Source organism: Aspergillus karnatakaensis, assembly GCF_047715665.1.
Source record: "Aspergillus karnatakaensis strain CBS 102800 unplaced genomic scaffold BJY04scaffold_6, whole genome shotgun sequence".
In the NCBI taxonomy this organism is placed as follows: domain Eukaryota; kingdom Fungi; phylum Ascomycota; class Eurotiomycetes; order Eurotiales; family Aspergillaceae; genus Aspergillus; species Aspergillus karnatakaensis.
In genome coordinates, this window is record NW_027395718.1 from 496,566 (window position 1) to 519,504 (window position 22,939).

Genomic DNA, 22,939 nt, shown 5'->3' on the forward strand with positions numbered 1-22,939 from the left:
GGAAGGCGCGACCATTTACTACGCTCATCGCACTTTCCCTAAAGGGACAGAGGGGAGAAGGAAGGAGCGACTCAACGTATTTCGCTCTTGCCCCGATAACGTGAATATAGTACCTTCCACACGAGGGCAAGGACATTATAGAATACAGCTGTGCCAACAGTACACAGGGAACTGCCAGAAACATCTCACCGTAGAATGTGCGGCAGTGGGCATCAGTGCCCCATACATTATTGCGAAAGTCCCACTATTGAGTTGAAGAAAGGGAGAAAGCGGACACTGGCCATGATAAAGACTGTTTATCGAGGCATAGCGCGGCGCAACAAGTACAGATTTCGTAGTGCGCACTTGTCTCGCAATGTGTTTACTGGCTGGAAGTCGACGTTAGGGATGAGGAGGAGGTTCGAAGGAGCGAACACGGACCCCGTGTGGAGGTTGACATAGAAGATCTATCCAGGAAGTACCGACGGTTAGCTTGGAGTCTTGAATGTAGTCGTACTGTTCGAAGAGCGTCTGGCACCCACCTATCACCACTTCGTCGAGCCAGCACCACCGACCTGTTCTCAATAATGTTCAACTTCGGAGTCCATTATATAGGAAATGGTTTCCAGATTGGTCCCGTCCAGGTATTGCTCGGAGGCCCGCATACAACGCAGCCGCCCTCGAAGACGCCAATGTGAATAGCCAGGAGTATCTCGCGATTAAGACTTTATACACTTTGTTCCAGAGCAGAACGTGAGATGAACCCTAATCAACGGAGCAGAGAAGGTTGGTAATTGGGGGTCGAATATCTGCAGCTGGAGGGATTGCGGCCCAAGTTGGAAGCACAACCTCTAGATTATGTTCTGAGCGTGGCTCATATGCTGGAGCCACCAGAATTTAAAGCCAAGCAAGACCTCAGAGCTCGCATTGAGCTAGGTTCCACGAAGCACGTTTGTTTGTGCTGTCGCTGCAGAGCTTAGCCGTGTGTACTTGAACTTCTCCTGCGAAACCTAGCCATATTGCCCGGCTAGTCTGCTAGGGGTTGTAAATAATTTGCTGAGCCTTTTCTGTATCATGTCCCAGAGCGCTTAGAAGGGAACAGTGCGTTTAGTCTGACGGGCTCGACAAAGTCAATGCACTGGTTGAGTCCTGATAGTTGCTCGTGTTCGTCAGGTTGATCCTCACGTAAAGGTGGAAAAATTGAGCACAAACATATCGCCAAAAGCTGGGCCTGGACAACGCGGCCAAGATTGAAGCTCTGAGGGAGTTCGTCTATGCGGGTGCATATTATGCCTGGAGCTGGTGTTATTGCACGAGTCGGAGCATGATGATTGGGGACAATCTCCCACACAGAGACCGCAGAACAGGTCCTTGGAGAAATGTCAGTACAGAAGCAATTATTGACCGTTTGCGAGGATTGAGGTACCAAATCAAGGGTTGGTGCTACGAAGCATGCAGCATTTTAAGTTTGCAGGAAGAAGATGAGAAAGAAAGACGATTCGATTGGCAGCCGCAGCGGCACCTCAGGCAGCCACCGTCACACAACCTCCAAGGCCTGTTTATACTCACTTTTCCATCCATCCACCACACACTTCATCATGCAGCAATATCAGCTCTCTCCTGCGAGGAGTGTTGTTGATCGTGAGCAATTTTGTCCGCATGTAGGACTGTTCTATTGATGATCCCACCTCAGGGTGGGCTCAGCTTTGGAAGGATCGTCCAGCTGAAGATACCTTGGACCCTGAGAGGTGAGACCAAAGTGAAAACTCCGGTCGGCGACGTACCCATACACTAATAACTGTTTCAGATACTGTAGGCGTGTGCAATTGCACGTCTATCATTGCATCCGGCTTTTTCAGGCCGACTAGATGAGCTGAGCTTGCGTTGTGAAGATTGAGCTCGGATGAACCGAAAATCTCACCTTGTATCCACCACCCTCGGCAGCCTTCAGCTCTGAAGATCGCGTCGAAGGGTCAAGTGGCTGGGTGGACTCGCAATTACGATGCCGATGCGCTTGGCACACGCTCTACTGCAGCCAGAGGTGTTCGCGTCCACTCATCCTCCAGTCACAATTGGGCGAAGGAACGGCTGGTCTGGGCGGCCGACGATCGCCATCCAAATCAGGGTTCTTGAAGAAGAAAACAGCTGCGCTCAACCCACTCTCATGCGAAGCTCCCGCACTGTCACCGCGACTCTCAAACTTAAGAACCCGCTCGTTCCAGCTTTCTTGGACGATGCGACGGCAGGACTCTCCGTCTGACAATCATCACCATGCCTGAAGAACCCCACGCCAACCCGCTGAAGGAGCCCGAGCCTACGTCCCAGCCATCAGGGCAGCCACGGCGCCTCGTACTCTGTTTCGATGGCACAGGGAATCAGTACATGGGGACGGAGGAGGACACGAACATTGTGAAAATCTACCAGATGCTCGAGCGGCATATTCCCGGGCAGTACGCCTACTATCAGCGTAAGCCGACCGATATTTGCAAGAGATAAGCGCTAACAATCGTATTACTGCAGCTGGAATTGGGACGTTGACCTATGTTAGAGGCTCATCCCGGGGTGGCAGCGGATTCAGTCTCTGGACACGGTTCAAAGCTCGCGTTAGGGCCTTGTTGGACCAAGGAGTTGGCGTCTCGTTCGCTAGTCATCTTATCGCGGGCTACAAGTTCGTCATGCGATATTACTCCCAGGGAGACCACATCTACATTTTTGGGTTTTCGCGCGGCGCGTACACTGCCCGGTTCTTGGCCGAAATGATCCAAAATCTTGGCCTTTTGTCTCGCGGAAATGAAGAAATGGTGCCGTTTGCTTGGGATACCTTTAGTCGCTATCAAAGCTCCCGAGGAAACGTGCCACAAACGGACGAGGATCGCGAATTGGCAAGATACATGGAAAAGTTCAAGAGAACATTTTGCCGCCCCAACGTCGGTGTACATTTTCTTGGTCTCTTCGACTGCGTCAACAGCGTCGGTCAGTTTGAGATTCCTTTCTTCCGGAAATCCTACCGGTACATCGCTAGTCCTGCAGCGCGACATATTCGCCATGCCGTCTCGATCCACGAGCGTCGGCTGAAATTCAAGCCCGCGTTGTTCCACATTGACCCGAAAGAAAAGGAAAAGGTAGACTTGAAGGAAGTCTGGTTTTCCGGAAACCACGGCGACGTCGGCGGCGGGTGGCCGTTACAAGATGGCCAGAAGCACCTCTTGTCGGACATCCCACTACACTGGATGATCCAGGAAGTTTTGAATCTGCCCGACTCAGAGAGCAAGCTAGAATTCATTACAACAGACATTGATGATATGGTTCAGAATGACAGCAAGTCTCTGTGCCGAGATGAGATTCCTGGTACGGACGAATACCACATGCAGGCCGCCATGAACAAGCCGCACGACAAGCTACGGTTCGGGCAGGGAGGAAGCGCTTTCTCAGTGATGCTTTGGTGGATCCTAGGTTAGTCCCATCTGAAATACTTCGCCTATTAGATCTAACATCTTATAGAGGTCCTACCCTTTGCTACTCGTCTGGAGCTGGAGGACGGGAAATGGGTCCCGCGGCGCCTCCCGCCGAACTATGGAGCTTCTAGAGATCTTCCACATGAAGCAGTGCTTCACCCCAGCGTGCAGGAAATGTTAGATTCAGGGATCCTGGATGACTTTCCCATTCCGAAGCCGGGTGGTGACAACCCGAATCTGCCCCCGCAGCTTGTCAATGATGAGCGACGGCATTTACAGAGCGAAGCCAACGGAGCATAGGAGGTTGTATAGTGTATTGGGCTCTTACTTCTAATCAATAATCTGAAATTCGTTTTCTCTACCATACACAGCGAATGTACTTAATAATAATCCAATCGGAGCCAATAGCAAACGCCCCGATAAGCGAGTTGGAGAAAGGGAGCAGCTCGGCTACCCGCGGCCCGTGACGTCTTGGGGGCCCCCTCCGAAGCCAACCGCTTCTCCGCATCCCCAGGGACCACATTCTGGGGAAATCATAAAGATACCCCCTCCTTTCTTTATCTTCTCTACCATCACACACACTCGCAGATATGAGCTCCTTAACACCGCTTTCTCGTCGAATACCGCGCATTGCGCGCGCCCTGCCCAGGATTACCTTCCGAACCACACTCTCCCAGCGATGGAGCACCTCCATTTCCCAGCGCCCGGGGTCAGATCGGTTAGTTCCAATCCCTTTATTGGTAAAATTTAAATTGCTAATCGTATTCCGTGGATAGTGTACGATTCCCCGGCGCAGTCAACAGCAAGTTCACGACCGAGATGGCCTTTATTGATCCGCAGAACCTGCCGAGCATTCCGACGTACCGCGTGATGGATTCCGATGGCGTGTTCATTGATAAGAGTCGGCGGAAGCTGGAGGTGTCGGATGAGGAGATTCTAAAGTGGTATAAGAATATGTTGACTGGTGGGTTTTCTTTCTCGAGGATTGGGCGTGGAGATTGACAGATGTTCCTGGTAGTGAGCATTATGGACGTGGTTATGTTTGAGGCGCAGAGACAGGGGCGGTTGAGTTTTTATATGGTACGTTTCAATAAGTATCAGCCTCTGGCGCACTACTGACTCGATATTCTAGGTATCAGCAGGTGAAGAAGGCATCAGCGTTGGCTCCGCAGCAGCTCTAACCAACGACGACGTTGTCTTCGTGCAATACCGCGAGACTGGCGTGTTTCAACAACGAGGATTCACACTGAAGGATTTCATGAGCCAGCTATTCGCCAATAAGAACGACTCCGGTCTGGGTCGGAACATGCCTGTTCACTACGGTTGTAATTATCCACGGACGGTATGCAATCGCACAATTGACCGAAGATCCAAACTAACAGCTAGAAAGCACACCGTCTCTTCCACACTTGCAACCCAGATTCCTCACGCCTCCGGCGCTGCGTATGCCCTCAAACTCCAAGCCCTCCAGAACCCCGACAAAGAACCCAGCATTGTTACCTGCTACTTCGGCGAAGGCGCCGCCAGCGAAGGCGACTTCCACGCAGGCCTCAACATCGCCGCAACCCGCTCCTGTCCTGTAGTCTTCATCTGCCGCAACAACGGCTACGCAATTTCGACACCCACCCTCGAGCAGTACCGTGGTGACGGCATCGCCTCTCGCGGAGTAGGCTACGGCATCGACACGATCCGCGTCGACGGAAACGACATCTTCGCCGTGTACGAAGCCATGGCGCACGCGCGCAAACTTGCTCTCAGCGACGGCGGGAAACCAGTTCTTATCGAAGCGATGAGCTACCGCGTCTCACATCATAGCACCAGTGATGATAGTTTCGCGTACCGCGCGAGAGTCGAAGTCGAGGACTGGAAGAGGAGAGATAATCCTATCATCAGACTACGAAAGTACCTCGAGAACGAGGGACTATGGAATGAAGACATGGAGCAGGAGGCTAGAGAAAGCATTAGGAAGGAAGTGCTACGGGAGTTTAAAGAGGCGGAGCGTGAGAAGAAGCCGGCTATCAGACATGCTTTTGGAGATGTTTATGAGGAGGTCACGGAGGAAGCGAGGGAGCAGATGGATGAGTTGAAGAGGATGTTGGAGACTTATCCCGAAGAGTATGATCTGAGGGAGTATGAAGGGGGAATCAAAGGTCTGTAGTGGGTGGTTTGTCATACAGATTTGCGCCAACGGGTGGATGTATCTCTCTAGAGCCACAGTTCGGAAGAAAGTGGGTAGACAGCAATGAATATGAATGATCATGATGATACTGATCCCTTTGAAGTTATAGACAGGCCCCGCACCAATCAACGCCCCATTAAACCCTTGTCTTTAGTTAGCGCCAACTGGCAAGACCAGCCCGCTCTATCCCAGCCTAATCCAACCTCATCCTTGCCATCAACACCTTCTTCCAACAGCTTTGCGTAGAAATGCCTGACTTCGAGGCCCCCAACTGGGCGCGAAAGTAACCCCCCTCTTACCGTTCGAAACATCGTACCAAGATCCAGCTAACTGAATTAGTGTCCTCGTCGTTTTAACGACACTCTCTTTCATCCCGCAACTGCGCCGTCTCGCCAAGCAGAAAAACAGCCTCGGCCTCTCATCCAGCTACGTCCTCTGCAACTTGATCGTCGCGACAGAGCAAATCACCCTTTTATTCTGTTTAATGGTCACTTTTCCCGAAGATTCAGGAAAGCTAGTATTCGTGCACGACCCGCGCAATGCAGGGGATTGGATCAATCTCGCACAAGTAGCAATAAGCTGGCTGGGTTGGTTAGCTGTGTACGTCCACCACCCTCTCTCACCTCTTTCTCAATCCACTATCTAGAATTAGTAACAAAACATGCTAACAGTTTTTCCAGCTTCCTCCTGACAATCCGCTACCGCCCCACATCCCACGCCAAATCCGAGTACAAAGTCCTCTACACCCTGTTCGCTCTCATCTCCCTCATCCCGCTATTCGTTGACTTGATCGGACTCACATATCTCCTCAAACACTTCTGGGAGCCGCAAGACATCCGATCTGGCTTCTTCCTTATTCATATCTTGCTCGTCAACCCGTTCATGATTCCGCTTGCGGCGGTTTCCCTTCTCCCGCAGATGGCGCAGATCTGGAAACATATCGGGGATCCTGTTGGATATCCGGGATTTAGTGTGGCGGGGTTGGTGGTGCAGGCTGTGCTTGAGGGGGTCCTGGCGGTCTCGTGGGTGTGGAGGGTGGAGTTTGAAGAGCCGAGGAATGTGTTGGAGTTTGAGTGGTTTTGGGGCGTTGGGTGGATTGTTGTTCAGAGTGGGATTCTGGCGGGTGTTAAGGGGGTTTTGGGAGTTGTTTGGGGGTGGCGGTGGATTGTGATGAGATTGGATAGGAGAGGAAAGGATATTGAGGGTGGTGAGGATGGGACTGAGGAGGAGGAAGGGAGCGGGGGGGAGAGGGAACCTTTGCTTGGCCAGTAGGTAGAGAGATACTACGGAATCATTGTATGTAGAAACTCCGTAGGAGGAGTTAACGATGTTTACGCACGGCATGCTTAGTGTCTAGGCTTTAAATGAAGGAAGCAGCAAGCTATAACCTGAATATGTCTAGTATATGCCTATCTAGAACCCCAGCTTGTCCCTCCTCTCTTCAACAGCGTTAACAAGATCCCTCTTGACAATCTTCTGACTCGAGTTCTTTGGCCAATCATCCAGGCCCAGATCATGCAACGAAACCACTCCTCCAAGGGTATACTGCGGCCCCAGAACCCTCGCAACACACTCTGTCACCCGACTCTCCATACAGCCATCCCCAGACGACGACCTATTCCCGCCACGATCATCGCCGTTATTACCATCGCCGTTGATGCCACTCTTCAAAACAGCAATGGCCCTCTCCCCCACCCTCTCATCCTTAATCCCAACGACCTGTGCCTCTTCCTTTAGCTCCTTCTCCAAACAGTCCTCCACAATGCTCGGAACAATATTGAACGCCTTGCACACAATGAGATCCTTGCTCCGGCCGACAATGAATACCCTCCCACTATCATCCATATAGGCCAGGTCACCTGTCTTGAACCACCTGATTCCGTTCGGGTCCTCAATAAACGCCTTATCCGTGTGACCCTCGCTCAAGTATCGAGAAATCAAGCTGGTTGAGTGAACTTGAAGCTCCCCGATTTGACCGCGGAGGACAATCACCTCCTCACTCTCACCTTGGATTTCGGTAGCACCAGCAGTACTATTGTCGGCAGCGGCGTCGCGGCTCTCGACGATCCTCACACTGGTCCCAGGTAATGTACGGCCAAGAGCAGGAATATTCCCCTTTTCCGTGGCAGGGACCTCCCAGCGGCCAGCTGAAGGAATATTGTCCTCAGTCCACCCGAACAGCGGTGCTCCCTCCGACATCCCCCAATGGAACGCAATCCGCCTCTTTTCCAAACCGAGTTTCCTCTCCGCGTCTTCTATCACATCCTTAGTGCATGTATCGCCCGAGCACGTCATGAACTTTAGATCCCAGCTGCGGTTTTTGGACTTCAGCCCCTCATCGCCCTCGCCGTTGAAACACTCCCCCGCAGACTTCGCTAACATCCGAACCTGCGCAGGCGTAACCATCAAATGACTAACCCTCTCCGCACTTACAGCATCCAAAATAGCATCCGCATCACCGAAAAACCTCTCCTGTGAAGGCATGAGGACCGTCCCACCAGCAACCCACGAATTCAAACACCCGAGATAACAAATCGGTCGGAAACAGCGACTTGTTGCGAGGAACCGCGAGTTAGGAGACCAGTTGGAATGCGCGAAGGAGTGGTAGGATGTTATCTCGGAGATTATATTGCGGGCGGTTAAGGGACAGCCCTTGGGGAAGGAGGTTGTGCCGCTGGTGAAGATTATCATTGCTGTTGAGTCTGGGGTTGGTGCTTCGGTCGGTGGAGGAAGGGTTCTCTGGGTGGTGTTCTGGGAGGTGAGAGAGGAGAAGAGTGCCCAGTGTTTTGCCGTGGGATTATCATTGTTGTTGGTAGTGGCGAGGAGTTTCAACACCGGTGATCCTGAATCTGAATCCGAGCCTGAGTTATGAAGTTCTAGATTCTCAAATCGATCTGCTGCACTCTCATCCTCCAGAACCACCACCTTCGGTGTAAGCACGAACAAAAGATATTTTAGCTCATCACTCCGCCCAACAGAAGTCGGATCAACAGGCGCAAACACAGCCCCAAGTCGAAAACAAGCCCATAAGAGCACACACCACTCGAGGGAATTATTGAGAAATACTGCAACCACGTCACCTGGCGAGACACCCGCCGATGCAAAAGCGGATGCGACGTGCTCGGCTGCAGAGGTTAATTGGTGGTAGTTCCAAGCGAAGTGGTCTTTTGATTCTGATGACTGCGAGGATGACGGCGAGGAAGGAGGTGATAACGGGGGTTTTGGGAGGAAGTTCGAGAGATAGGTGGCTGGTTGGTGGATTCCGATTAGGGCTTCTGCGGTGGGTATCTTTGAGCTGGAGGAGGTGAGCCACGACCAGAGGTTGAGTGGGGTGGGTGGTGGTGGGCCGCCGGTCGTGGAGGAGAGGGTGCTGGATGGCATGGTGGGTGAGTTGTAACTTGTTGGTTGTTGTTAGGTAGAAAGCAAGATGGAGAATAGATAGACCGAACCAAGATCTCGGTCTGGTGAGATCTTGGATGAGTTAAATATTTAATACTCTATAGGGATCTACGAGGATGATCTACGTGATGATGAACGGTGGGTCCTTGGATCTCTGTCCTGTCCAATGACATTTCACGGTCGTGGCTGTATTGTTGCACAATGCATGATGATGAGCTTCGACGTCATGGGCTGAGCTTGCACCGCAGTGATCCAGCTGATTGTTACGCACTTGGAGTGGTCACCGAGCAGAGAGAGTGATCCAGAAGCCATGAGTACTAAGCTAGCATACTTGAAGTACGATAGTGGCCTCTTAAGGATGTTGGCTAACGATTCGAGATCTTTCAAGTTTCGGGCTAGGACCATTTGTTAGGGCTTATAGCATATTCTCACCTGCTAACAGCATTCTGAAATTAGATTATCAACGAGTAAATGGTCTTGGATTGAAGAATTAGTCTACATGAGGGCTTCGGAGGCCTTGGAATACATACTATCTCGGCCAGTGAAGAGTCTGAAGTAGTAGCAGGTAATAATCCTTTTCTCTTATACCTAGAACTTTGTGTCCACTACACAGCCTGGTCAATGTCTCTGAATCATATTTTCACTCGAGAGAGGTAGACCGAAGCGTGTCTCCAACTCCCAACTGCCTCAAGCACTCAGTACGTATACCCCTCACTCGCCCAGGCAACATGACTAAAACTCACTCCGCCACAAACCTGACTGTAATCTCAACCCTAAACTCAATATCCGGCGGCTGGAACGAGACCCCAAAGTCACTCCCTGACTGATCGCGATCTCTATACATGTCCACAACACGAAACCCACCCCCATCCCCACCTGCACCTGCACCATCCTTCCCACTCCCGGTATTCTTCTTCTCAACAACCTCCACAGCCTCAACGTTCTTCTCTTCCCCAAGAACACTCCCATAATCTTTCGCTCGTCCAATCGCATCCCGAGCAGCTTTGACCCTCCCTTCGCTCGCCAACGTCCCCTTCGTCTCTTCAGTCAACTTCCATTCTACCTCCTTAACAGTCACAAACTCCAGACCCGAAATCTCCCTCGCAACAGCCGCAAGGGCCTTGAACTCCACAAATTCCACAGAGATGTATAAATACGCGGCGTGAAGTTTACTCATCCGGCTGGAGCTCTCGTGTTTCCATGTGATTGTTGTTGTGATGTCGCTTGTGGAGTATGTGGTAATTGCGCCTTTATTTAGACCTTGGTCTTCATCTTCGTGAGTCTGATCCTGAGAGTGAGTCTTGCTGTGCCTCTCGGTAAAGAATTTGAGCTTCGATGAGGGAGTCGTTGGTGGCGGTGGCGCTGGGTTCTGGCTGTATGTATCGAGAATCGCTCTGACTTTGCCTGCGGCAGCCTGCACGTTTGAGATCGCATTTGCGGGTTTGGCGCCTGTGTCTTTGATGGTGAGGCGGAGGAGGGCCAGCTCGGCGGGGTGGGTGAGCGTGGCGTGGCCGGTTGTTGTTATTGTGAGGGGTGGCATGGTGTACTCTTCTAGGCTTGAAACTGGGATTGGGATTGGGATTGGGATTGAGATTGAGATTCGAATTGCTGGGGGGAAAGAAAATGATGTGGTTTATGGATGGGCTGATGCTGCTTGGCTGAGTAGGTAGTGCGCACAGCGCCAAGGCTATGGCTTACCTATAGTGGTCGGTTTATTCTCCTATTGGGCAGTGCTGGCCAGATAGGAATTGACGGTAAAATAACCTGGAAGTATACAGTACTTAATCATGCATCAAAGATATTTATGTCATTAACTACATGGAACTGGAACTGCTCCACCACCGCAGTCGGAACATCCATATCCCGTTCACCCAGTTGGACACGTATCTCTCTATTCTGAACACATGGACCACGGCCACCTGGGCAGCTACTTCCACCACTGAAATCTCTAACAGGTAGCTACCATGTCGCCAGGATTCCGGCTAGACCAGGCCCCAACGGTGCCATTGCCCGTATTCTCGGACCCCAGCCACATCCAAACAGTTGTCGGCAAGCGATCGGCCATCTCGGACAACCTAGAAGAGTTCCGTGGCATACCATATGCCTCGGTGCTAGGAAGATGGGAGCACTCTCGCCTGAGAGACCATCTACCGCGTGACGTATTTGATGCTACGGAAAACGGGTAGGAACTCATCCCCAGCAAGCAATAAACCCTTGCAACACTTTGGGGTTAACCATTTGACAGTCCACGATGTCCTGCAGAGGGAGGCAGCGCGCAGGACTCCCAATTAGGCCTGCCGTACCCGGACGTCCGCCAGGATGAGTTCGAGTGCCTGAACTTATTCATTATACGTCCAAGCAAGGAAGCACTCGTATCGCACGGCATCGACGGGGAGACTGCCCAGTTGCCTGTTCTTGTTTATATTCATGGCGGTGGCTTCATAGATGGCGCGGGCACCGATCCCCAACACGGTACATGCTTCCAAGACAAGATGTTGAGTCTACTTGTTAATCACAAGAGCCTCTCTACCCAGATCCCACCCGGCTTGTTCTGCGTTCCCTATCCAAAAAGACCCCCTTCATTGCCGTGTGCATCAATTATCGTCTGGGAATCTTTGGCTTCGGCGGCTCATCCGATGTGATTGCCGCCCAAGGCAGTGGACACCCTGTCAAGGGGTTGAACTTTGGCCTCTATGACCAGAAGCTTGCTCTCCTCTGGGTGAACCGAAACATTGCTGCGTTTGGTGGAGATGGCACCAAGATTACGATCATGGGCCATTCTGCTGGTGGAATCACGTGTTATCTTCACACTCTCGAGGTGGAACTAAGCGCGGAGAGTCCTCTATTCCGCAAGGCTGGTGTGCTTTCAGGGCCCGTTGGCGGTCTTGACTTGACATCGCTGGAGAAAGCTGACAAGCGCTGGGCAGATCTCTGCCAGTTGTGGTCAGTTCAAGCTCAAAGCCCAGCCAAGCGACTGGATATGTTGAGAAGAGTACCTACCAAGGAACTACTCCGCAGCGTCTCCAAGCTCCACTGGAAACTCTTTACACTGATTGTCGACGGATTGACGATTCGAGAAAGCAACTTGGGCTGTGGTGTTTCCGTCCATTTCGGACACGACGGACTGGGCGATGAAGCCAGTCCACCTAAGAGAAATATCCAACTCCTGATCAGTGCCGCAGACGAGGAGTTCAGAGGCTTTGCCTTGATGGCCAACTGGGATTACTCCAAGTTCTACTCTCTTTTCACCCTCTGCTATCCTTCAAAGGCAGCTGCTGAGGAGGTCCTACAAGCATATAACATCCTGCCTACGTCGTCGGCCAGTGAGCTTCGTGAGGCCTTCTCTCGCTTTATATCCGACAGCACGATGACGCACAAAGTATACCGCGGATACGAATTCTTCCGGACCCACCGTGGGAAACAGGCTCTCCTCCATGGCCAGGACCCCAGACGTGTGGGTGTACAGTATAGGCATCTCGAGATCGGCGATCCTCTTCCAGGGCCTCTGCAGGGAATTGCGCATCACAGCGTTGAACTAATCTACGCATTTGGTAATTTCTACCAAGCGCTAGAGAAGGCTGATCAGGAAACCCTGCAAGGGTCCACCGAACCGAACCAAGCGCACGGTGAAGCCAGGGCGGTCAAGTACCGCCAATCCAACATCGACCTCAGCTCTGAACTGCAGGATAGCTGGATTCGATTTGTGGTTGAGGACTGCCCCGAGGCTGATCATGATCAGCACGCAGATGTTGATCAGATCACAACGTTCTGTGCGGACCGATCGGTGCGCGCGGAAAGCTGGTCGAGGAGCGAGAAATGGATGGCAAAAAGGAAGAAGCTAGAACTCTTGGATAAGGACTTTGATTCTATCACCATTGCTACGCAGAGATTGGTCGGGAGCGTGCTGGGGATGGCACTCTGATACATTGTACATGCATTCTGCCCTTTGGTTCAGTGTAGAGATCATTAGTGCTCTTGAGTTCAACCTATCCTCTAGTTCGTCCAGAATCTGTAGCATATGATACTGTACAGCACCTACAGGTGACCCGGGGCTTACAGATCACTCAGGACTTAGATTATAGCGTTGAGTTGGGACGGAACAGTCAGAATCAGTTCCTTAGTTACCCTATGTCCGCTTAGTCAGTCCGAATGAGCAACGATTCCTACTTGAAGGACGTATTGTCCTCGAAGTCACTTGCGAGAATCTTGACTTCTCTTGCCTCTTTATTCCCTACTATCTCACTCAACCGAGGCTATACATGGCCTGGTCGCACTGACTACAGCTTTATAGACACCACTGACTCAGCGGAGGCTCGGAACCCACGAGACACTTGGAATTCGGCTCGGGTGGGGAGCCACGATGATCTTCTCCCTGGAGGCAGTTGAGGACCCGCTCAGGGACATAACTGGGCATATCTGCTCGGTATCCTGTCATCAAGTCTCATAAGAAGCTGGTGCTTCCGAACATACGAGTGGTATATAAACCATGCCTCAACCCACGCGAAACATGAACACCAGGACTTTCAGACAGCCATCTGAACAGCCATGCAACGAGAAAAAGACAGCGGAATCTCCATCCTCGTCGTCGGCCGGTATCGCCGGACTGACCTTTGCCATCGAGGCCCATCGCAAAGGCCACAATGTCCGGGTTGTCGAACGGCGGCCCGAAGGAGAAACATTCGGTAAGTGAGGCCCCGTCCTGTACTGGCCCTGCAGACAAGATATACAAAATTCCTCACTCCATGATACAGGCGAGGTGATCGTCATCACAGCCCCAGCCCTGCAAACACCCAAGAAATGGCCCGGCTTCATGCAAAAAGCCAGGAAAGAGAGCGTGACCCCCGAGACGACAATGAAGAAGTTCGACGGAACCGTGATCGGCACTTTCCCCGTGGGCGATCCGAATGATCCGTCTCTGGCTATCTACCGCTCCAAACTTCATAGGGTGCTCCATGACCATGCCGCTGGCTTGGGTATTCTAATTGAGTACTCCACTATGGCTTCTTACTACTTTGAGACGGACACTTCTGCTGGTGTCGTCATGGCCGATGGCCGAACGCTCACAGCAGACGTGGTAGTCGCCGCTGATGGCGTCGGCACCAAGTCCTGGCCGTTGGTTGTGGGCACCAGGGATGCACCCATAAGCTCTGGATTCGTGTTGTATCGGGTTACATTTCCCGCGGCACCAGCGCTCGAGAATCCCATAATTGCGAGGGAGTTTGAAGGATACAGGGACCGGACATTCCTCCATGCGGGCCCGGGGGCGCATATTGTTACCTGTAAGTCGGAGAAGGATATTTGCTGGCTCCTCACCCGCCGGGTAAGTTCGTCCCCGGCTCATATACTACACGTGATGCTAAATATCTACACAGGAGGATAGTTCTGACACAGAAGAAGACTGGGCCAAGACCACATCAGTCGACAAGGTCCTTGCGGCTGTCAAGGGCTGGGAGCCCTTCGTCACAGAGGTCATTGAAGCAGCGCCCAACCGCACCGTGCTAGACTGGAAGCTCATGTGGCGTAACCCTCAACCCAAATGGGTGTCGCCTGGCGGCCGGGTCGTGCAGATCGGGGACGCCGCGCACCCGTTCCTGCCGACGTCTGCGAGTGGTGGGACGATGGCTATGGAGGATGCGTACTCGCTTGCTGCTTGCTTGGATATTGGTGGGAAGGAGAATATTGCTCTTGCGACGAGGGTGCATAATCATTTGCGGTATGTTAGGATTCAAGGGGAGGGATATGTCGGATACGAGGAGCTGATGTTACCAATACAGATTCGAGCGAGTCTCCTGCGCGCAGAAGATGGGATTCAAGAATCGTGAGGTCTTCCACAATACGGACTGGGATCTTGTTGCGAGGAACCCGGAGATGATGGGGAAGATGGTTGGGAGCTGGGTGGTCAAGCATGATCCGGAGCAGTATGCCTATGAGAATTATGATCGGTGTGTTGATCACTTGCTCAATGGGGTGCCGTTCAAGAATACGAATGCTGTGCCTGGGTATGAGTACAAGCCGTGGACTGTGAAGGAGCTGCTGGACGCTTCGGAGCGTGGCGAGCCTGTGGTGGATGGTGGTGACTGGTCTTAGTATAGTTGGAGTAAACTTATCCATGAACGATATCATTGCGGCCAAAAAGACTGTCCCTAGTGGAGACTTATAGAGCTGTACTGCCCAGGGCGATAGCCTATCCTTAGGCCTTTTCATAACCATACGTGGTATACAATTGACTGGAGCGTGAGTTGAAAGTAGTTGTAAGAGCAATATCTTTCTCAAAGACTATCAAAATCCGACCTCGAGCTCTTCCCGGGCCGAAATGCCCCCCTCTCGACATCCCAGTCTACGGGATATCTCCCCAACTCACCTGCCACCTCAAGGGCGTCTTCTCATGATTAGCATTAATGGAGGGATCTGCCCCCAGTTTCATGAGATACTCGCCATGCCCATCTTCATTGCCGTTTGTCTTCAGCTTGTATACCCGTGGAGCAGGGTGTTCCGTTTAGTATCCTGCGCATTGATATCAGCGCCATGCTTCAGTAAGCACTTTATCCCTCTGCAATTCTCGTCGTCCTGATCCATAAAGTGCATAGCAGTCTCGCCCGTCCCCTCTGCCTTGGTTATTAGGGCTTCCCTTTCAAGTAGGAAATCAAGTAAGTCCCAGAGACCATGTTTCGCAGCTATATGCACTAGACTGTATTTCGGCAGCGTTGGATGAGTGGCATTTATGTGGGCCCCCTGATCGTCAAGTATAGGACACCTGTTATAAGAGCCAGAAGAGTCTAGGATTGGATGGAGGACTAGGTAGGTACTTAACAGAAGGTATGCCCACCGGGATGTGTGTTTGTATATACGGAGTGCCTCGCTGCGTGGGATGAACGTCTTGACTCTCGTGAGCGTGTTTAAATTGGTCATGACTGATCTAATTCCAATGAATAGCTTCCTATCCTCCAGTAGCCAACCAGCCAGCCAGCCAACCAGCCATATCAAAACATTCACCAAGCTCTCTTCCGATCAAGGCTAGGAAGAATACAGGAGATGAATAGATGCCGAAAAAGAACTCCAGCTGTACGCCGAAAAAAATAAACACTTTCTCAAAACCGACAGCTGCTGGACGAACCCTGCGCTTGAACCAAGTGAACTGAACTCCTCTTCACCCAAGTCATACAATCTCCTGCGTAGAAACGTTGTCATCTCCGCTCAGCGGCCGACATCAATATCACAGACCTCCTTAACACCCCAACAAGGTCAGGATTAGCAGGCGCACGAAAGAACATAGAGCAAGCCGGGAAGAAGAATAAACGCACCTTTCGCCTCCTCGCAAAATCCTCATAGAATCCCAACCACAGATCTCTCTCACGACAGTCCCCCTCCTCCCCGCCCTGTGTCTCTGGATCCTTGTCGCACGTCGGCTGGTGATCACGGAGTATCGCCGGACTAGCCGCGATCCAGGGCTACAAAAGAACGGAAATTAGTTAGTTAGGGCTATTTCATCCTGTCCCAGCACCCAGCACCCCCCAGTCTAATCCACAACCTGCATCCCCAGCCCCAACACCAAAAAGCCACAACACGGAAAAAGAAAAAAAAAAAAGAAAGAACACAAAGAACACACCTTCGGCACCGGCCAATCCGAGAAATGCAAAAACCTCGCCTCCGCCAACACCCTCTCCGCATCCCACCTCTCCGTCTCACTCCCCAGATACGCTGTATGCTCCTTGGACCGAAACTCCCCCGTCAACAGGTTATACGGGCGGTGCGGGAGGATCAGCGCGCTGTCTCTGTATATCTCTGTGATAATGTTCATGTCGTATTCCGAGGAAGTCGCTGTTGAGACGGCGGCCATGACGCGGGTGAATTCGTTTTCCGATGGTTGGATGAGCATTAGTTGCGAGCTGAGGGTTCGGGATGAGAGGTCGAGCCAGTAGGCACGGGGGAGTGCGAGGGGGCATGGGGGGAGGTGGAAGAGTTCGTCCATGGGCTGGATGTTCATAGAGTGGAGGGGTTAGTGGGAGGTATGTTATGTCTGCATAGAACGGCTGGAAGAGAGAGATAGGGTAGGGGATGCTGAGACAGACGAACCTGGAGGACGGTCGAGTCTGAGTCTAGGCTTAGGACTCGGTTGTACTGCGTTTGGTTGAAGGCGAGGAGCTTGGTGTAGCTCTCGGACCAGGTTGCTGTGTTCATGTTGAGTTAGAGGGTGAATTGGATAGTTGAGGTTGAGGCTGCGGTTGAGGCAGAACATACGGTCTCCGCCAGGACGGCTCTGCACTTCCACAGGGGCCAGCTTCACGTTATACTCGTCGCGGGCTTTGCGCAGCAATCGGCCTTCCGTCGAGTCGGTGTCATTGACGGAGAATATGGATGGGTACATCATTAGGCGCTCGGGCTTGCTGTGTAAACGATGCAGCGTCTCGAACAGCATGACTGAGTTGCAGAGGTAGGCAGTGTTGGTGACATATTGGATATAGGCGAAGCGCGTCCAGTCGACTGGGGCTGTTGTGTCGATGTTGCTTGATATACCGGTAAGCGGACGTTTGGAGTCAGGATGTGGATGCTGTCCTATCTCCGCGCGCAGATGAAATAGGGTCACGACGACGATGACAAACACTGTTATTGCTCCTGCGTTGAGCAAAGCCTTGGTGGAGGCCAGACGCATGCTTCTTGAGATGACAGCCCGGGAAGGGTTGTAGAGAGGCGTTGGAGGAGCATGAGCAGGAAGTTGGCTTCAGGATTCAGCTTAAAGCGGTGATGGCGATGAGGTGGCTACACAGGACTCTTTTATAATTTGTGTGACGTGAATGTCATGAATCTGTTTGTCCGAAATGATCTGACTGCTGCAGTGTGATTACCTCCGGTTGCGAACTGGGCCATCTTTACAGTACCAAACGCCAGGGATGTCAGACCTGGTCATTTGACAGTTAGGGGCGCTTGGTACTGTAACGATGACTGAGATCTGAGGGAATAACTTAGGGCTCACTTATGGCAGCGATATACAGTGTCTCAATATACAAACGCATCAATTCAGCATACACCGAGGTCAAAAGACATGAAAGTCTCCTAAGACGATAGAAAAGACTACCTTGACAACTTGAAACGCCCGTCACCCACTCGGAAGCTCATAAAGTCTGATCGGGTCGGTCTCCATTTCAGATGCACCTTGCTGATGATGTCCCGGCGTGCTCTTCTTGATAGCGGCCCCCTCCATCTCAGAAGCACCTTGCTCTTGATTCTTTGGCGCGTTCTTTACATTAGAGCCTATGAGAGCTTCTGCGCTGGGTGGTTTGGCTGCACGAAGAGAACGTCGAAAGTACCAGATGCCCAAGGCTATTACCACGAGAGCGGCGATAGCACACCCAACGCTGAGTCCCGCTATAGCACCAGAGGACAAACCGCTATCAGTAGTGGAGTCTGAGGAACTTGTGGTATTTGTATCGTCCTCTGGTGTCTCTGGGGTGTCTGCGTCTGGTGTATCTGGCAGAGGGGTCCAATGGTCCCTCCAGGTCAGTTCCCAGCTGCTATCAGAGCCCAAAATGGCCTGGGTGTCTTCGAAGATGATTGTTGTACTCGCGGTTTGCGAAAACCCTGGCCCCGGCGCCTGCCCCAGAAACCACTTTCCAGCCAAGCCGTGGCTCCAGTTGATGCCAATAAAGGCGGCCTGCCAGAACGCCCGGCCCAAGGCGTAGGTGTTGATGCTGCTTGTGCCCATGCATGGGAAGTAGGCTCTGGGCGTGTCGACTAGCGGGGCTTCCATGGTAAGGTTTAACAGGGCAAAAGGCACCTTGACAGTGAAGTTTTCCGTGTTGATGTCGTTCTTGCGAAAGGTAAAAGCGAGGTAGCTGGGTGAAGTGACCACCCGCGAGTACTGGGGGTCGGAGGTGTTCCAGAAGTACAGGCCATAATCTCCCTCAAAGGTCACTGGGAGCTCGGCGGCAAGAGCATTGCAGGTACTGTGAGGGAGATACAGATATGGATCGACGGGGCTAGCTGCAACCACAATGCCGTCCCCATCTTCAAGGACGCTGGGCTGGCTACTATCCTCCCGGAACAGCAAGCCAGTTTTGTTGGGGTAATTCCAGGGTGAGCGGCCGCTGACGACCCCCAAGCTGAGATCTAGCAGCTGGATAGCCGGGTCGCCGAGCGCGCCTGCGAAAGGTTGCGCGGAGACCTCACCCAAGACCCGATTTCTGTCATATCCTCCAAGTGCTAGCGAGCCAGGGATGTTCAGCGCCACAGAGCCGATATGCATGCCGTATGAATAGGAGGCAATTTTCCCTTGTGACCATTGCCAGCTTGTAATAAAGGTTCCGTTGATTGGCGGTGCAATTTGGCGAGAATATGTGCGGTTCGCATCTATGGCCCCCAGCGAAAGTGCCCCAACCTGCAAAGGGTAGCTCTGTCCACCGGGATACGTATAGTAGCCTTGCGATATTAGTATCAGATCGCTTCCAGGTACGATATCGCGACCAATGCCAATAGTGTCCAGTGCACGGTCTGCAAACGCGTGGATAGGTGTCGCATTGGTTTCGCCTAGTCTAAAGCTCCACCACTGGCGGTTGGGTGCTAGCTGGATACTGGTGTTGTCTAAGCTTCTCGAGGCGTTTGCATTGAACACGCCAGCCTGGAGGGCGTAGCAGGTAGTGGACAAGGTGGAATTCGAGCAGATCTCTGACCGTATAATCTCGCTTTCCCATCTGCCTCCAGGGTAGAGCGCGATCTTCTGGCTTGGGTTTCCAATACCCACCTCGACAGCACGCCATGGTCCATCTGGACCGTACGTCTGCGGCGCCCATGTCATGTAATAAGGATATGCAGCCTCAGTCTGGCCTCGAGCGGCCCTAGTAAAGCTCAAGAGCAAAGCCGCCACGACCACCGCAATGCTGCCCACATATTGCTTATAGAATCTCATAAGGATCGTTAACCTAGCGCAGGCAAATCGTATGCAGCTCAGTGAGAATGATAGCTCAAATGGGAAAAGATAATCTTGATGATTTCAGCGTGTGGATATGACTCTCGTCGCTCGGGCTGAAAAGCATGCCCACGATCGATGCGCCCCGGGGGGCTAATATTTGAACTTTTTTGCGGCCTTGTACTACTTGGTAGCATACGCCAGTTTGTGAATCAGTCTAATTGAGTGGAAGCCTCATGTACGGCTGCAGTGATTTTGAAGAGACAACTAATGACGACCAGCGCCCAAGAAAGACGCTTGAATTAGATACAGCATGTTAGGAAGCTTGGTCCTTTCCTATCCCCCCGTTTATCCTGTCTCGCTCACTCATTCCTTCCTGTTCTGCTCTTACCGGCCCTTCTCGCAGGCGTGGTTATCTACAAACCGACTGGGTCAGTCTAGCTGGCTGCGTAACCCTACTCTTATAACCATCTACATCCTGACCAGGATCTGTTGGCTATCGGATGTGCCGCTCAGAGGCTACGAGGCTGTTGTTTTATGTATTTCGGAATCAATCCTTCCCCTCCAATTATACTCTTCGTCACAATACCGTGCCCCCCTGATTCCGCGTCCCATACTCACCAGCGCCAATAGCCAGCCCTGGTTCAGATTCACACCAAAACCCTATCTTGAGGAGTCTGGCTGAAAGACATGTTTCCCTTCTCTACTTCCAGATCTGCTCTGCTCTGTGATTAATTGCAGCAGAGTACATCATGATAGGGTCTTGTAGGTCGTCTCTCGTGCGACCAATCCTGGCTGGGTAAGGCAGCAACCCCCCCTATGCATCAACGAGATTTGACTGGAAGAGCTTGCTTTTTCCGCAATCTCCACATCCATCCGCGCCTGGCCTGGTGTTTCTGGTGTCCAGCTAGGTGCCCTCCAGCACCTGTGGTATTCTCTACCAAGGAATACCTAGCAGTGGCCTCACTTTCCTGTTGACAGAATTATATAACTCAATTGATGCACTATACCTCGAGATAATGAGAGCGACCAACAGCCTCAGCTAGACTACGAAAGCACCCCCTCTGCAGAGCATCCAAATATTACGATGAGTTACACCGTCGCTTTCGTTACAGCGAACGCTGGAGGACTGTCAGGGCCCTTATTGGGGCTGCTTCTGCTACCTGTCGTACGGGAGGAATAGCCGGAAGCTCTATTGCCATCGCTAGTTCGCCGAGAATCAGACGCGAAAGGCTGCCAAGTCAGGGTTAGGCTCAGCGGGAGCCGGTCAGACGCGATGGTAAGGTAATGTATCAGCGCTGTCGCTCGTTAGATCGAGATGAGGATGCATGCGACATGCCTTGTGCAGATCTAAAGACACGTGTATAATCTGCAGGCAATCGTGTCATGTCAAGTCATGTCATGTGTCCGAGCAGGACCGTAGCATTTAGTCTAGTCATGCTATCAGACGAACAAGGGGTTTCCTATATCCACAATCCCCTAAACCCACGCGTCCACATGGCTCATCTCTCTCTATGCGTCTCCCTTCCCAAGCTCGGGTAGAGCCCACCTCTGCATCCACTCAGACTCCACAATCTCCGCCGCAGTAAGTCTCTCACTCGGTCTAAAAGCCAGCATCCCCCTAAACATATTAAACAGAGCGCTCGTTTCTGCTTCGCCAATGCCCTCCACTGCGCCCTCCCGCCGAGGTTTCAGTATCGAATGCTCGAACCGAGTATCCAGTGACCTGGAGACACCCCAGCCTTCCCCTTCCGATTTCCTCTCCGCATCCTCGGTAAACCAGTTCCCGCGCGCCTCCCACCCCCGCCACCAGTCACTCGGCAACATACCCAGTGCCTCCACATGCTCCTTTACCATCCAGTCTCTAGACGGAGCAAAGCCCTTAAAGAGCGTCCGTTGCCCGAGAACCTCCCAGAGCGTACACGCCAGCGTCCAGATATCAGAAGGGAATGGCAGCGGCTCATGGCGCAGGAAGTAGGCCTCCGGCGGGACGAGGAGAGCGAGGCGTATTAGAGAAATGGTGCTGAGTAACCGACGGCAGGAATGAGGAGCCGAAATCCGTGATGAAGATTTTTGCTTCGGGGAGGGTCACAAGGTCACTCCTTTTCCCGAGCCAGAGGGGGATTACGCCGTGGGTGGGGACGCCGTCGGGGATGGGCTTGCCATCTATGCGCTCGAAGGGCTCGAGGTCTGGCGGGCTGTGTTGTCGGTATAGTTCTTCTGGTGAGAGGGGGTAAATGGTGATGCTGGGTGGGAGGTGGAACATTATGTTCCCCGCGTGGAGGTCTAGTGAGTCTTGTTAATATGGATCGGCGAAACGCCTACCAGATAGATGATAACATATCTGATAGACCTACCGGCATGGACTACGCCTCGACGGTGCAGGAAAGCGACTGCCTGTATAACCTGCGCCGCGATCTTCCTGGCCACAGGCATGCTAAAGGGCCTGTTATATGAAACATCCTTCGCATCAGCCATTGTCATCATCCCCAGCTCCGTGACCAGGCACCGGTGCCTTCCATTCGGCCCATCGAGGGAAAATGTATCCAGCAATCGCGGGATCAGCGTTCCTGCAGCCTGTTCTTCCTGGTCGGCTGGCTCTGGCGCTGAGAGTGCTAGGGTGTGGAGGATCTCGCTCGCCGTCTCCGACATATCTGCTTCGGCAATGCCAACCTTGACAGCCACGTACTTGGCCCTTTTCAGATCTCTCGCCAACCAGATTGTCGAGTATGTACCGAAGCCGAGCTTGTGGACGACATTATAGCGATTGCTAAGACGGTCTCCGATAGATATAGGGTGGTAGCCTCCCGGGCCATATCTCTCGGGTGGTTCTACGTCCTCAGGAGGCAGATATTCGAAGGGAGCATAGCTGGGAGACGTGGTTGCAATGGTTTTTCTGCAGACTGGGAAATAGGAAGACGCAGTCTAGTGCGAAATCGAGGCGATGACTTGGGTAATCTTGCGTTCCTTGGGATACTCAGCAACGAGGGGGGGTCATGGCAAACCAGGGACAGGAGATGGAGGGCG

At 52.4% G+C, this 22,939-nt stretch overlaps 10 protein-coding genes across 10 annotated transcripts; 5 read left to right on the forward strand and 5 right to left on the reverse strand.

Moving 5' to 3' along the window:
* The first annotated feature begins 2,051 nt into the window (after positions 1-2,051).
* On the forward strand, positions 2,052-3,756 carry BJY04DRAFT_136365 (T6SS phospholipase effector Tle1-like catalytic domain-containing protein). The gene is made up of 3 exons (XM_073708596.1): positions 2,052-2,446; positions 2,500-3,432; positions 3,481-3,756. Exons 1-3 carry the CDS (start codon positions 2,251-2,253, stop codon positions 3,732-3,734), a joined length of 1,383 nt encoding a protein of 460 aa, XP_073575408.1. The 5' UTR covers positions 2,052-2,250; the 3' UTR covers positions 3,735-3,756.
* Positions 3,757-3,950: 194 nt separating this feature from the next.
* BJY04DRAFT_180046 (thiamine pyrophosphate-dependent dehydrogenase E1 component subunit alpha) lies at positions 3,951-5,699 on the forward strand. The gene is made up of 5 exons (XM_073709996.1): positions 3,951-4,152; positions 4,211-4,398; positions 4,453-4,514; positions 4,567-4,776; positions 4,825-5,699. The coding sequence occupies exons 1-5, from the start codon at positions 4,025-4,027 to the stop codon at positions 5,590-5,592; spliced, it is 1,356 nt and encodes a 451-aa protein (XP_073575409.1). The 5' UTR covers positions 3,951-4,024; the 3' UTR covers positions 5,593-5,699.
* A 162-nt stretch (positions 5,700-5,861) lies between these two features.
* Positions 5,862-6,885, forward strand: BJY04DRAFT_214388 (uncharacterized protein; the record flags this gene model as incomplete). The annotated part of the gene is made up of 3 exons (XM_073715203.1): positions 5,862-5,896; positions 5,953-6,213; positions 6,294-6,885. 3 exons carry the CDS (start codon positions 5,862-5,864, stop codon positions 6,883-6,885), a joined length of 888 nt encoding a protein of 295 aa, XP_073575410.1.
* A 115-nt stretch (positions 6,886-7,000) lies between these two features.
* Positions 7,001-9,053, reverse strand: BJY04DRAFT_180049 (class I adenylate-forming enzyme family protein). The gene has a single exon (XM_073709997.1). The coding sequence runs from the start codon at positions 8,992-8,994 to the stop codon at positions 7,027-7,029; it is 1,968 nt and encodes a 655-aa protein (XP_073575411.1). The 5' UTR covers positions 8,995-9,053; the 3' UTR covers positions 7,001-7,026.
* A 421-nt stretch (positions 9,054-9,474) lies between these two features.
* BJY04DRAFT_180050 (SIMPL domain-containing protein) lies at positions 9,475-10,765 on the reverse strand. The gene has a single exon (XM_073709998.1). It carries the CDS (start codon positions 10,550-10,552, stop codon positions 9,752-9,754), a length of 801 nt encoding a protein of 266 aa, XP_073575412.1. The 5' UTR covers positions 10,553-10,765; the 3' UTR covers positions 9,475-9,751.
* A 211-nt stretch (positions 10,766-10,976) lies between these two features.
* BJY04DRAFT_214391 (Alpha/Beta hydrolase protein) lies at positions 10,977-12,934 on the forward strand (the record flags this gene model as incomplete). The annotated part of the gene is made up of 3 exons (XM_073715204.1): positions 10,977-11,194; positions 11,258-11,484; positions 11,532-12,934. 3 exons carry the CDS (start codon positions 10,977-10,979, stop codon positions 12,932-12,934), a joined length of 1,848 nt encoding a protein of 615 aa, XP_073575413.1.
* Positions 12,935-13,498: 564 nt separating this feature from the next.
* BJY04DRAFT_214392 (FAD-dependent oxidoreductase) lies at positions 13,499-15,099 on the forward strand (the record flags this gene model as incomplete). Its single annotated transcript, XM_073715205.1, has 4 exons — positions 13,499-13,694; positions 13,764-14,332; positions 14,385-14,725; positions 14,787-15,099. The coding sequence occupies 4 exons, from the start codon at positions 13,499-13,501 to the stop codon at positions 15,097-15,099; spliced, it is 1,419 nt and encodes a 472-aa protein (XP_073575414.1).
* A 1,107-nt stretch (positions 15,100-16,206) lies between these two features.
* On the reverse strand, positions 16,207-17,662 carry BJY04DRAFT_205337 (nucleotide-diphospho-sugar transferase; the record flags this gene model as incomplete). The annotated part of the gene is made up of 6 exons (XM_073713581.1): positions 16,207-16,236; positions 16,314-16,460; positions 16,619-16,984; positions 17,086-17,180; positions 17,251-17,516; positions 17,613-17,662. The coding sequence occupies 6 exons, from the start codon at positions 17,660-17,662 to the stop codon at positions 16,207-16,209; spliced, it is 954 nt and encodes a 317-aa protein (XP_073575415.1).
* A 444-nt stretch (positions 17,663-18,106) lies between these two features.
* Positions 18,107-19,801, reverse strand: BJY04DRAFT_205338 (uncharacterized protein; the record flags this gene model as incomplete). The annotated part of the gene is made up of 2 exons (XM_073713582.1): positions 18,107-18,278; positions 18,318-19,801. The coding sequence occupies 2 exons, from the start codon at positions 19,799-19,801 to the stop codon at positions 18,107-18,109; spliced, it is 1,656 nt and encodes a 551-aa protein (XP_073575416.1).
* Positions 19,802-21,424: 1,623 nt separating this feature from the next.
* BJY04DRAFT_205339 (kinase-like domain-containing protein) lies at positions 21,425-22,910 on the reverse strand (the record flags this gene model as incomplete). Its single annotated transcript, XM_073713583.1, has 4 exons — positions 21,425-21,892; positions 21,945-22,198; positions 22,270-22,815; positions 22,898-22,910. 4 exons carry the CDS (start codon positions 22,908-22,910, stop codon positions 21,425-21,427), a joined length of 1,281 nt encoding a protein of 426 aa, XP_073575417.1.
* Positions 22,911-22,939: the final 29 nt, after the last annotated feature.